The sequence below is a fragment of the Salmo salar genome, chromosome 26 (genome assembly GCF_965601325.2).
Source record: "Salmo salar chromosome 26, fSalSal1, whole genome shotgun sequence".
Lineage (NCBI taxonomy): Eukaryota > Metazoa > Chordata > Actinopteri > Salmoniformes > Salmonidae > Salmo > Salmo salar.
In genome coordinates this window covers 25,313,896-25,327,351 of record NC_138316.1, presented here as the reverse complement: position 1 = coordinate 25,327,351, position 13,456 = coordinate 25,313,896, and the positions used below count along the sequence as shown (strand labels likewise).

The 13,456-nt window shown below is 44.2% G+C and overlaps 1 protein-coding gene across 2 annotated transcripts in view; it reads left to right on the top strand.

The window, feature by feature from the left end:
* Positions 1-27: 27 nt before the first annotated feature.
* LOC106587485 (12S rRNA N(4)-cytidine methyltransferase METTL15) overlaps positions 28-13,456 on the top strand; it is a 75,820-nt gene continuing 62,391 nt past the window's right edge. Inside the window, exons 1-2 of one of the 2 annotated variants that reach the window (XM_014175912.3) lie at positions 28-150; positions 758-1,006. In XM_014175912.3, the coding sequence (XP_014031387.1) occupies positions 761-1,006 (246 nt within the window). In that variant the 5' untranslated portion in view covers positions 28-150; positions 758-760. Of the gene's footprint in view, positions 151-172; positions 360-757; positions 1,007-13,456 lie in introns of those variants that run through there. The other variant, XM_014175910.3, reaches the window with a different exon arrangement.

The window sequence follows — 13,456 nt, the reverse complement described above, 5'->3', positions numbered from 1 at the left end:
AGTGACGTCAGTGAGCTTGGTGTTGCAGTCATTTGATTGCAGTACTGGTGGAGGAAGTGGTTTAAAAGCTGTGTTCGTATGCCAGCTATTATCTAGCAATTTTTTTTTATCATGTAATTGAAACCATTATGACACATAGCTAATAACAAAGTAAGTATAATATTGCGTTAAGACCAATGTCCTAAGTACAATTTGCATAGTCCAGTTGCAAGTTATTCAAGGTGTTGTAACACTAGCTACTAACTAGCTACTACAGCTGAACGGAACGCACATATCCGAACACTTTTCCCCGATAGTTTTTTATGAAGATGCACCTGAGAAAGCTAGCTAGTAGCTGTCTAACGCGAGGTGCTACCAAGGTAGCTACACAAATAATTATTTCGCACTTCTCCACTTTGAAATTAGATAGCTCTCTTCAACGTGGTCTTCTTCTACTGAGTACTGCACTCTAGTGTAAAAAGGTGCCCTGGAGCCCACTTTGATTTGGTTTACTGTGTAGTTGGCTAAGTAGCTAGCTATTTACAGTAGCTGGATAACTAGATAGAAAAAACGGATCAATGCTTCATTTTTTCTGATACCTAGTTAGCTTAGCTAGAAATGTCAGCTACATATTGTAGCTCTCTAATACCATTCTTTCTGCCATCCACAATTAGTGGCATTTATTGCATTAGCCACTAGCTAGAATAGTATCTTACAAAGTTGCTGTGTGTTTGTCATGTCACTCACATCATGTCTGTACCCTTCCAATTCTCTTCAGACCATGGCATGCCAGCATGTGTCTGCTTGTCCAACCTTGAGATCATCATGGAGAGTGGCTCTTGATGTTGCTTGTAGAGTCAGCCAGCCATGGAAGGGGAGTAGGTTGTCTTACTCTGGCTTTGCTCCCATGGAGCCTGGTCACCAGGACAGAGGTAAAGATGACTCCACCATCTTGGCTGAACAGACACTGCACAAACCTGTTATGCTTAAAGAAGTGCTCCAATGTTTAGATATTCAACCTGGCCAGGTAAGTATTTCTTCTCTAACACGCTGTGTGTGTGTGTGTGTGTGTGTGTGTGTGTGTGTGTGTGTGTGTGTGTGTGTGTGTGTGTGTGTGTGTGTGTGTGTGTGTGTGTGTGTGTGTGTGTGTGTGTCAACCCATTTTTTCTTAGTGAGCCCTTGATGGTTAAAAATTCTATGGAACATCAGGTAAGGTTTGTTGTGCATTTTGCCTGTTTTTACCCCATGATGAATCATAGGGAAATCTGCATTCTTTGAAAGGTTGTTTGTGGCCAAACTTCACTTCTCAGTTCATAAGATGGGCTACTTCTCTTGAGAGGGCACATTAAGTCACCAGGATCCCACTACCTTAGCTTTCCCATACATACTACCAGGACAGATGGGCATGAGTCAAAGGCCTTCTGTTTCTGGTGGGCAGTGCGGAGGGAGACTTGATGGGCCCCCTGGGTGGCCGAGAGATGCTGCACGGACAGGGCAGGTGGGGGCCATGGGTCAACAACTTAGTCAGGCATTGTGCCACCGTAAGGCTGTTGGCAGGACATAGAGTGCTGCCTGCAACACTCCTGCCTGAACTTTAGCGCCTCTTACTGTAACTCCTTCACTCTCCGCCCATTGGCCAACTGTCCCAATAAAGCTAGCCAAGAGCTTGCCATTAAAAACAAGTGTTAGATGGATTTTTTAATGTAATTCTAGTCACTGCACATTGACAGGCTCTTTCTAGGGTGTAGCCTAGTTGCATATATATTACGGTATTGCTTTATACAGTTGTGCTTCTCCCCAAATGCTGAAATAGAATTTATTAAAAGCTGAAAGACCGGCACCGTAGCACAGTAATTAAAAGCTGTAATGCTTTACGTTAAAGCAGCAATCTGCTGTTTAAACAATAGTAAAGGGCACCCCGCCACTGTTTTGGTAAAATGCTGAGGGATGGGGCTTAAGAAATGTAACCACTCTCAAATTCATAGACAGAGCTATGTGTGGACTGACTATCCATGATGCAACATTTGAGTTTTAGCCATGTTTTGAGGCCATACAGTGTTTATAATGACATTATTTACAAACAAGTTTAGGCAATATTTTGGGTTCTGATGGGGTATGACAGTTGAACTAAGCTCTTGAGGAATTTATAAGATATATTCTTCAAGAATCAGTGGGTATACATCATTCATTTAAAAGGCCATGTGGGATGTAGTAGTCACAGATTGCCCCTTTAAGTTGTGCTTACTTGTGTATGATGCTGTAATTACACTCATAGCAACATTGTCAAACCAGCATTACAGTATTTACATATTGGCATACTCTACCCCTCCCCCATACTCAAATACATTAGCAGAATGTTTTGGGTACTGCACATCCATCTTACCTTCTTCAACTTTCAGACTGAGACACTTGTGTGTGCAGGAAGTAGGCTAGCTATGTAAATAGAAACTACATAAACACTAAGCCTACTTTGGCATGTTTGATTGAATCCAGCGCTTACTGTAATTTCTCTTTGATGGAGAATTCAAATGCGTCATGTTCAGACTGCTCGCTGGAACATTGCAACGACAATGGCAACTGTTTGTAAACTGTAATGTAAGGTCTCACAAACATAAATAAAATGTTTATTCATTCATGTGGTCTATTAGGCTATATGTAATAGCAGCCTTGGTCAAGGTACACATGTAAATAAACAGCTACAAACCATTTAGTTTTTGTGTTTACATTTCCATGTAGTAATGACGGCACATGTAAACACTTAAGCGGTCTTACAATAGAAATTCTTATGGTAGAGGTTCTCCATGTGAAATCCCCCCACCATCTCTGTTAATGAACCAGTCAGACAATCAGGTGTCTGCACTCTGTTTCCATCAGCTGTCCTGTAGAGCAGCTAGGTAGTGTAATCACAGACCCTGTTTGTTTAAGTGGGGGTTTCACTGACAAGTCAATGACTGGGAGGAAACCCACGCTCCATGTTAGCCAAATACTCACTTATATCACTGAACTGAGTCAGATTAATATTTTGATCTGCTATTGTAAAGCAATCAACCCTGCGTAGTTGCTCTTGTCAGGCAAAGCATAGTGTGTATGAATGGAGCACTTAGGGAGATGATGGGTATCTGAGAGCAAACGCTGTAATTACACCAAAGTGGGTAAATGGCAATGCAGCCTTTCACATCCCGCTGCCTCCCACGCATGAAGTCCAGCACAGATATCTACACAGGTGGACTGTGATATTTCCTAACATTTTTCTTACACTGTCAGGGCTAGTAGTGCTGCACATGCAAAGCCTTTAAAATAACAAGTGATTGTACTACTTACAAAAATGTCGATATGGTTACGGGCTTAGGTCTTAATTGTGCTGATCAGTCTAGAGATAGTTGATAAGTCTATAGATGGACCTAGTAAAACCTTTTTATACTCCAGAAATTAGCTTTATCTCAAGCAGCCTCAGTGTTGCTCTCCTGCTGGCCTTCCTTCCCTTCCCATCAACCATAAATTACCCAAACTAGATTGGCCTCATTAACCACCAAATTAGCTCTTAAAAGATTACAGTTTGTACAATTGAATATTTTTCTATTCACCTTGAACGTGAATGCGCTTAGCCAGCCGGATAACCATTTTAACCTAATTATCTTCACCATCTTGATTCAATTGTAGCATTTGGCTAATTGAATAATGGGCAGTGTGAGGCCTAAAGGTGGTTATAAACCGTGATGTGGGAGACGGCGGTCGAGGTCGGGGGCTTGGAGAAGGATATCCTTTCTCAGGGCAGAATCAGGCTTTTCCTGACCTGGAGGTTATTACTTTACTCAAGACAGGAGGAGCTGGAGGATAGGGTATTTTCTTTACATGGAGGAACAGGATTTATGGCTGCTTATTGCTATGAAAAGGACTCAAATAAATCAAATTGAATCAAAGTAAGAAGGTGTCAGAAGATGACTAACAAAGTGCCACTAAGATTTTGAAATGGATGAATAGGATGGCCTTATTTTAAAAGTCCATATGATGTACGTTATCCCCCTACTCTGTCACTCCTTTTGATACTTGCAAGTCATTAGTTTAAAGACTGATCATAATCCACTTGAGAAGGTAGTGTCAGTCAGCATCACCACATAATGTCAGGGCTGCCCCGTCAGCTAGGAACATACAGAGAGTATCTCTGTGTTCCTAGCCCATCAGTCAGTAATCATAAATCACTGTGGTACACCCTGGCTGATGATACAATTAGGCTTTATTACTCAGGCTAAGTTAATAGCCTTGATGAAACCCCCTGCATCATCCCTGACACTCCCTTTTGTTGTAACCTAATTATTTGAATGAAACAATGAAGAAAACTGTCTTGTACAAGTGTTCTCTGCAAGTGTAGAACATAGCTTTTATACAATGTTTAAAAATAAATAATAAGTTTTCTCAGCAAGTTGAACCATTTATCCAGCCCCCATTCACGACCTCCCCAATCACTCTTAGGAAAAGAGACATCTTTTCAAAATGTATGGACTAAAAGCCTGTTGCCCAGCCCCGGAACTCAATATTGCTGAGTGTTTTGTCTTTTTGTCAGGTCCACCCACGACCACTGCAATAGATTTTTCTCCTCCAGCATCCCTCATTACCAGCCCACAGATCATAGTGGGTGAGTGTTTCTCTGTGCCCCCCTCCCCCCTTTCACACGCCCACTCACAGAGGACATCCCGGTGGCTCCACGGGCCGGAAGTGATTTCTTTGTTTTTATGCTGCCAGGAATCCCCCGTCTTGTTGTTGTGGCCCTCATCCCCTCCTCATCTCAGTGGTTGGCCCAGGCAGGTGGAATTGCGAGAGTAAGGACAAGGTGTGGGGAATCCTTTTCTCTGGTGCCAGAACTGGGGACCTCCGCCAGGGCAGATTAATGAGCCGTCAACTGGGTGTCCAGGGAAAGATCCACTACTGCTTTAGCAGGGAAAAACTAGGTGGCCACTGCAGTCTCACCACACTCCCTCTTGTGGAATTAAAATGGCCTCCTGTGTTACACCTTCTCCTTACCTGAATTTAAATACATAACAAGTACAATGTCCTTTTATAAGAGTGTTTTAGTTCCAATGAAATTTGTTAGCCAAATAATGAAATAACCTTTAGAAAATCAAAGCACCTTATACTTTCGTATGTCTGAAAAACAGTGAGTGTCACGCCTTGACCATAGAGAGCCCTTGGTTCTCTATGATATATTAGGTCAGGGCGTGACAGGGGGTGTTCTATGTTGTTTATTTCTATGTTGGTGTGCTTGGTATGGTTTCCAATCAGAGGCAGCTTTTTAGCGTTGTCTCTGATTGGGGATCATATTTAGGCAGCCATTTCCCCACTGTGTTTTGTGGGATCTTGTTTTTGTGTAGGTGCCTGTTTGCACCTCACTGTCTTCACGTTTCGTTTGATCATTTATTGTTTTTGTGTTTTGCTGAAGTTTCACGTTATAATAAAGATGTGGAACGCTACTCATGCTGCGCCTTGGTCCAATCATTACGGCGATCGTGACAGAAGATCCCACCACAACAGGACCAAGCAGCGTGCCCAGGAGGAGAGTGTATCCTGGACTTGGGAGGAGATCCTGGATGGGAAGGGATCCTGGACTTGGGAGGAAATCCTGGCTGGACAGGATCACCTTCCTTGGCAGGAGCGGCAGACGGAAGGTTATGATGGAAGACAGCGACGACGCCGGGGTTTGCGGCCACATAGAAAGCCCAAAAAACAGCCCAAAAATATTTTTTTGGGGGGGCACAAGGGGTGGTCGGCGGAGCCGAGGAGTGAACCAGAGCCAGTCTGGGAGAAGAGGGAGAAACTGGAGGAGAGTGAACGGAGAGAATCGGAGGCCGTCAGTGAGTTGAGGGAGAATTTGGAGGAGAGAGAAATGAGAGTTATTGAATTGGTGGAGGATGCACGACATTTGCCCTAAGGAGCGTGTTATCGGTTTAATGCCACCTGAGTCAGCTCTCCGTACTCGTCCTGAGGAGCGTGCTATCAGTCTGGGGAAAGTTGTGCCGGCTCCACACACCAGGTCCCCAGTACGCCTTCCCAGCCCTGTACATCCTGTGCTAGCTCTCCACACTCGCCTTGAGGAGCGTGTCACTTGTCCGGTGCCGGTTCTACTCACCAGGTCTCCAGTGCGCCTGCACAGCCCAGTACATCCTGAACCAGCTCCTCGCACGTGTGTCATCGAACCGGTACCATTGATGCCGGCTATACGCGCTAGGTCTCCAGTACGTCGCCACAGCCCAGTACGTCCTGTGCCAGCTCCATGCACTAGGCCTCTAGTGCGCCTCCCCAATCCGGTACGTCCTGTGCAGGTCCCACGCATCAGGCCTCCAGTGCGCCTTCACAGTCCAAAAGCTTCCGGCGACGGTTCCCAGTCCAGAGCTTCCGGCGACGGTTCCCAGTCCAGAGCTTCCGGCGACGGTTCCCAGTCCAGAGCTTCCGGCGACGGTTCCCAGTCCAGAGCTTCCGGCGACGGTTCCCAGTCCAGAGCTTCCGGCGACGTTCCACGGTCCGGAACCTCCAACGACGGTCCACGGTCCGGAACCTCCAACGACGGTCCACGGTTCGGAACCTCCAGGGACGGTCCACGGTCCGGAACCTCCGGCGACGGTCCACGGTCCGGAACCTCCGGCGACGGTCCACGGTCCGGAACCTCCGGCGACGGTCCACGGTCCGGAACCTCCGGCGACGGTCCACGGTCCGGAACCTCCGGCGACGGTCCACGGTCCGGAACCTCCGGCGACGGTCAACGGTCCGGAACCTCCAAACACGGCGTCCAGTCCAGCTCCATGGCAGGAGCTCTCCTCTGCGCCGATGCTCAGTCCAGACACGGCGTCCAGTCCCGCTCCATGGCAGGAGTCTTCCTCTGCACCGATGTCCAGGCCAGGCCAGGGCCGGTGTCCAGTCCCGCTCCATGGCAGGAGCCTTCCTCGGCATCGAGATCCAGTCCAGGCACAGTGTTCAGCCTGGGCCCATGGCTGGATCCGCAGGATGAGCGGTTTCTTCTGCTCGCATCAGAGTCACCACCAAAGATGGTGGATCCGCTAGCTGAGCGGGTTCTTTGTCCCGCAACAGAGCCGCCACCGACGCTAATCACCCCCCCCTACCGTCCCTATTTGGTATCAGGTTTTTGCGGCCGGAGTCCGCACCTTTTGGGGGGGGGGTACTGTCACGCCCTGACCATAGAGAGCCCTTGGTTCTCTATGGTATAGTAGGTCAGGGCGTGACAGGGGGTGTTCTATGTTGTTTATTTCTATGTTGGTGTGCTTGGTATGGTTCCCAATCAGAGGCAGCTGTTTCGCGTTATCTCTGATTGGGGATCATATTTAGGCAGCCATTTCCCCACTGTGTTTTGTGGGATCTTGTTTTTGTGTAGGTGCCTGTTTGCACTTCACTGTCTTCACGTTTCGTTTGATCATTTATTGTTTTGGGATTTTGCTGAAGTTTCACGTTATAATAAAGATGTGGAACGCTACTCACGCTGCGCCTTGGTCCAATCATTACGACGATCGTGACAGTGAGACAGGAAAGTGTATGTGCTGAACTGCAGAGATTCAACTTACTCAGCATAAATAGTTTTTTAAATCTATAGTTCAATATGTTAATAAAAAAATAAGTGAACAAATGGATGACCTAACTGGCTCTTATCCAGAGACTTTTGCAACTGTTTGTGGTTGCCTATGCATTTACATAAATAGCTCCATTTATATAAAGGCTATCGCTGCTAAATCATTGCCTACACTCCAAAAAATATGATAAAACCTATATACACGTTTTCAGTGTAAACTTAAATGACTAAACCAGATATAAAGAATGTAGAAAAGATAATGCAGCTATAAATACAGTATTAGTCAAAAGTTGGGACACACCTACTCATTCAAGGGTTTTTCTTTAGTTGTACTATTTTCTACATTGTAGAATAATTGTGAAGACATCAACTCTATGAAATAACACGTACGGAATCATGTAGTAACCAAAAAACTGTTAAATAAATTAAAATATATTTTATATTCTTCAAAGTAGCCACCCTTTGCCTTGATGACAGCTTTGCGCAGTCTTGGCATTCTCTCAACCAGCTTCACCTGGAATGCTTTTCCAACAGTCTTGAAGGAGTTCCCACATATGCTGAGCACTTGTTGGCTGCTTTTCCTTCATTCTGCGGTCCAACTCATCCAAAACCATCTCAATTGGGATGAGGTCGGGTGATTGTGGAGGCCAGGTCATCTGATGCAGCACTCCATCACTTTCCTTTTTGGTCAAATAGCCCTTAAACAGTCTGGAGGTGTGTTAGGTCATTGTGCAGATGATAAACAAATGACAGTCCCACTAAGCTCAAACCAGATGGGATGGCATATCGCTGCAGAATGCTGTGGTAGCCATGCTGGTTAAGTGTGCCTTGAATTCTAAATAAATCACTGACAGTGTCATCAGCAAAGCACCATCACACCACCTCCATGCTTGACGGTGGGAACCACTCATGCAGAGATCATCCGTTCATCTACTCTGCGTCTCACAAAGACACGGCGGTTGGAACCAAAAATCGCACATTTGGACTCATAAGAACAAAGGACAGATTTCCACCATGCTCTTCTTCTTTTTGGTGTCCTTTAGTAGTGGTTTCTTTGCAGCAATTCGACCACGAAGGCCTGATTCACACAGTCCCCTCTGAACAGTTGATTTTGAGATGTGTCTGTTACTTGAACTCTGTGAAACATTTATTTGGGCTGGAATTTCTGAGGCTGGTAACTCTAATGAACTTATCCTCTGCAGCAGAGGTAACTCTGGGTCTTTCTTTCCTATGGCGGTCCTCATGAGAGCCAGTTTCATCATAGTGCTTGATGGTTTTTGAGACTGCACTTGAAGAAACTTTCAAAGTTCTTGTAATTTTCAGGATTGACTGACCTTCATGTCTTAAAGTAATGATGGACTGTCATTTCTCTTTGCTTATTTGAGCTGTTCTTGCCATAATATGGACTTGGTCTTTTACCAAATTGGGCTATCTTCCGTATACCACAACTGATTGGCTGAAACACATTAAGAAGGAAAGAAATTCCACAAATTCACTTTTAACAAGCCACACCTGCTTAATTGAAATATATTCCAGTTGACTACCTTCTAAAGCTGGTTGAGAGAACGCCAAGACTGTGCAAAGCTGTCATCAAGGCAAAGGGTGGCTACTTTCAAGAATCTCAAATATGCGAAGGTCGAGTGTCCTCCTGAAATATGACTCACCAAACTGCACTCCTTAACACCCACCCACTTAACCCGCAAGCCAGCTGCACCAATGTGTCGGAGGAAACACCATTCAACTGACGATGGTGTCAGCCTGCAGGTGCCCGGCCCGCCACAAGGAGTTGCTAAAGTGCGATGAGCCAAGTAAACCCGTCCTGGCCAAACCATCCCCTACCCCGGACAACGCTGGGCCAATTGTGCGCCGCCCTATGGGACTCGCAGTCACGGCCGGTTGTGACACAGACTGGGATCGAACCCAGGTCTGTAGTGATACCTCAAGCACTGCGATGCATGGCCTTATACCGCTGCGCCACTCAGGAGGCATATATATTCATATACAGTTGAAGTTGGAAGTTTACATACTTAGGTTGGAATCATTAACTTGTTTTTCAGCAACTCCACAAATTTCTTATCAAACAATTTTTTTGGCAAGTCGGTTAGGACTTCTACTTTTCCAACAATTGTTTACAGGCAGATTATTTAACTTATAATTCACTGTATCACAATTCCAGTGGGTCAGAAGTTTACATACACAAAGTTAACTGTGCCTTTAAACATCTTGGAAAATTCCAGAAAATTATGTCATGGCTTTAGAAACTTCTGATAGGCGAATTGATATCATTTGAGTCAATTGGAGGTGTACCTGTGGATGTATTTCATGGCCTACCTTCAAACTCAGTGCCTCTTTGCTTGACATCATGGGAAAATCAAAAGATATCAGCCCAAAAAATTGTAGACCTCCACAAGTCTGGTTCATTCTTGGGAGCAATTTCAAAACACCTGAATGTACCACGTTCATCTGTACAAACAATAGTACGCAAGTATAAACACCATGGGACCACGCAGCCGTCATACCGCTCAGGAAGGAGATGGGTTCTGTCTCCTAAAGATGAACGTACTTTGGTGCGAAAAGTGCAAATCAATCCCAGAACAACCGCAAAGGACCTTGTGAAGATGCTGGAGGAAACGGGTACACAAGTATCTATTTCCACAGTAAAACGAGTCCTATATCAACATAACCTGAAAGGCCGCTCAGCAAGGAAGAAGCCACTGCTCAAAACTGCCATAAAAAAGACAGACTACGGTTTGCAACTGCACATGGGGACAAAGATCGTACTTTTTGGATAAATGTTCTCTCGTCTGATGAAACAAAAATAGAACTGTTTGGCCATAATGACCATCGTTAAGTCGAAGAACACCATCCCAAACGTGAAGCACGGGGGTGGCAGCATCATGTTGTGGGGGTGCTTTGCTGCACGAGGGACTGGTGCACTTCACAAAATAGATGGCATCATGAGGTAGGACAAATTATGTGGATATATTGAAGCAACATCTCAAGACATCAGTCAGGAAGTTAAATCTTGGTCGCAAATGGGTCTTCCAAATGGACAATGACCCCAAGCATACTTCTAAAGTTGTGGCAAAATGGCTTAAGGACAACAAAGTCAAGGTATTGGAGTGGCCATCACAAAGCCCTGACCTCAATCCTACAGAAAAATGTGTGGGCAGAACTGAAAAAGCGTGTGCGAGCAAGGAGGCCTACAAACCTGACTCAGTTTCACCAGCTTTGTCAGCAGGAATAGGCCAAAATTCACCCAATTTATTGTGGGAAGCTTGTGGAAGTCTACCCAAAACGTTTGACCCAAGTTAAACAATTTAAAGGCAATGCTACCAAATACTAATTGAGTGTATGTAAACTTCTGACCCACTGGGAATGTGATGAAAGAAATAAAAGCTGAAATAATTTATTCTCTCTACTATTATTCTGACATTTCACATTCTTAAAATAAACTGGTGATCCTAACTGACCTAAAACAGGGCATTTTTAGTAGGATTAAATGTCAGGAATTGTGAATCAGTATCTCAGTATCTCACAAAAGTGAGTACACCCCTCACATTTTTGTAAATATTTGAGTATATCTTTTCATGTGACAACACTGAAGAAATGAGACTTTGCTACAATGTAAAGTAGTGAGTGTACAGCTTGTATAACAGTGTAAATTTGCTGTCACCTCAAAATAACACAACACACAGCCATTAATGTCTAAACCGCTGGCAACAAAAGTGAGTACACCCCTAAGTGAAAATATCCAAATTTGGCCCAATTAGCCATTTTCCCTCCCCGGTGTCATGTGACTCATTAGTATTACAAGGTCTCAGGTGTGAATGGGGAGCAGGTGTGTTAAATGTGGTGTCATGCTCTCACACTCCCTCATACTGACTGGTCACAGTGGTTGAAAAACGAGTTTTAATTACTCCAACCTAAGTGTATGTAAACTTCCGACTTCAACTGTAATATATATATATATATATATATATATATAAAATGTATTTTTTTATAAGATCATGATCAATCACTATATAAATACTCGACAGTCAGGGAGAATCAAAAAATGGCATGGCATGAGGCCCACATTGATTTTGTTATATTGTTTGAATCACTCTGATGGCTTATGCTGTGTTCTTTTGCTATGGCAAAATGTGTAAAATTACAGGAAACTAGCTTTAAAACTGTAAAATGTTCTCTTCGCAGGATGTTCTCCCACACTAAGTTTTAAAAAAATCCTAGGGTAAATACAGAAAACCATGCCAATGACTATTTTGGAAGTGTGTCTTTTCATGACATGACAGCTACCATCTCGGATTGTTCTGAAATAATTTCCGTATTTAGAAACAGATAAGATTAGCATTCTTGCAACGTTATTTTGTTGAAATATAATTTGATCTCTGATAAATTAAGCTATTTGATTGCACCCAACTTGGCCATTTTTAATTCATAGGATTCATATATTCAATAAATACCTAACATCTGATTTGGACCAAACTTTTTTCTAAGAGGGAGTAAGATTTGAGGAATCCAAATAAATAGTCAAAAGCCACCCACGGACCCCCTGCACCCCACGCCAATCCCACCCTAACAACCAGTATACAGAATCTTATCAGTTTCTAACAACAGAATCCATTTCAGAACAATCTGACATGGTGGGAGTCGAAATCTTCTTTCTTGTTCTTTTTGAAGTAAAACGACCTCAATATTAGGAACACCTTCCTTTTGCCCTCAGAACAGCCTCAATTTTTCGAGGCATGGACTCTACAAGGTGTCAAAAGCGTTCCACAGGGATGCTGGCCCATGCTAACTCCAATGCTTCCCACAGACATAGGATGTCCTTTTGGTGGTAGACCATTCTTGACACACATGGGAAACTGTTGAGTGTGAGAGATCCAGCAACGTTGCAGTTCTTGACACAAACCGGTGCGCCTGGCATCTTCTACCATACCCTGTTCAAAAGCACTTCAATATTTTGTCTTGCCCATTCACCCTCTGAATGGCACACATACCCAATCCATATGTCTCAAGGATTAAACATCCTTCTTTAACCTGTCTCCTCCCCGTCATCTATACTGATTGAAGTGGATTTAACAGGTGACATCAATAAGGGATCATAGCTTTCAGCTGGGTTCCCCTGGTCTGTTAGTCAATGTCATGGAAAGAACAGGTGTTCATAATGTTTTGTACACTCTGTGTATGTACAAGAGCAGGGGGTTAACTGTCCCCCAAGGGTAAAATTGGGCCCCCCTGTGGGCCATGGCCACAGTTTTTTTTCTCACTCCTCCATTGTTTTTCGGAGCACAGTGTAGTGAAAGAGGAGGCTGGTGAATAATTGATCCTTGTAATTAAACACTCCAGCTAGGGACGCCGGGGCTGATTGACGGCCAGATATTAAGCCCTTGTCTCGTAAGGTTGCAAGTTTAGTCTGAGGTTATCAGTGGCCAGCAGAGTCTCTCTCCCTCCCTGGCTCATTACTTTCATGAGTAGACCATTTCATAGTGGTGATGGGGGCGTGGTGTGAAAGAGAGTCTGGGACTTCATTAGTGAAATGGGGTGCCTGAGTCTATAGAGCAGCAGGTGGTTCAGCATTGCTGAGCAGACAACCCCTTTGTGGGTGCTCCACCGGACTGTCATGTTGAGCTACTTTAACCCTTTCATCTTACACAGTCTGTGGCTCTAGTTTCTTTTAAATACATGTACATCAATGTACTGTACATGCAAACTATTAGTGGCATAAGTCCATAATGTGTGAATATAGCCGTTTTTATCATATCACACCCAAACGTATCCTTGTGCCAGTTTGTTTAGTTGCTTACATTACACATGAGAACATTACTGTGTGCAGAATTTGCCTGTTTTGTCAACAGGTTCCATGAATTTGACTTCAGTTATTGATATCTTGAGATCAGAATG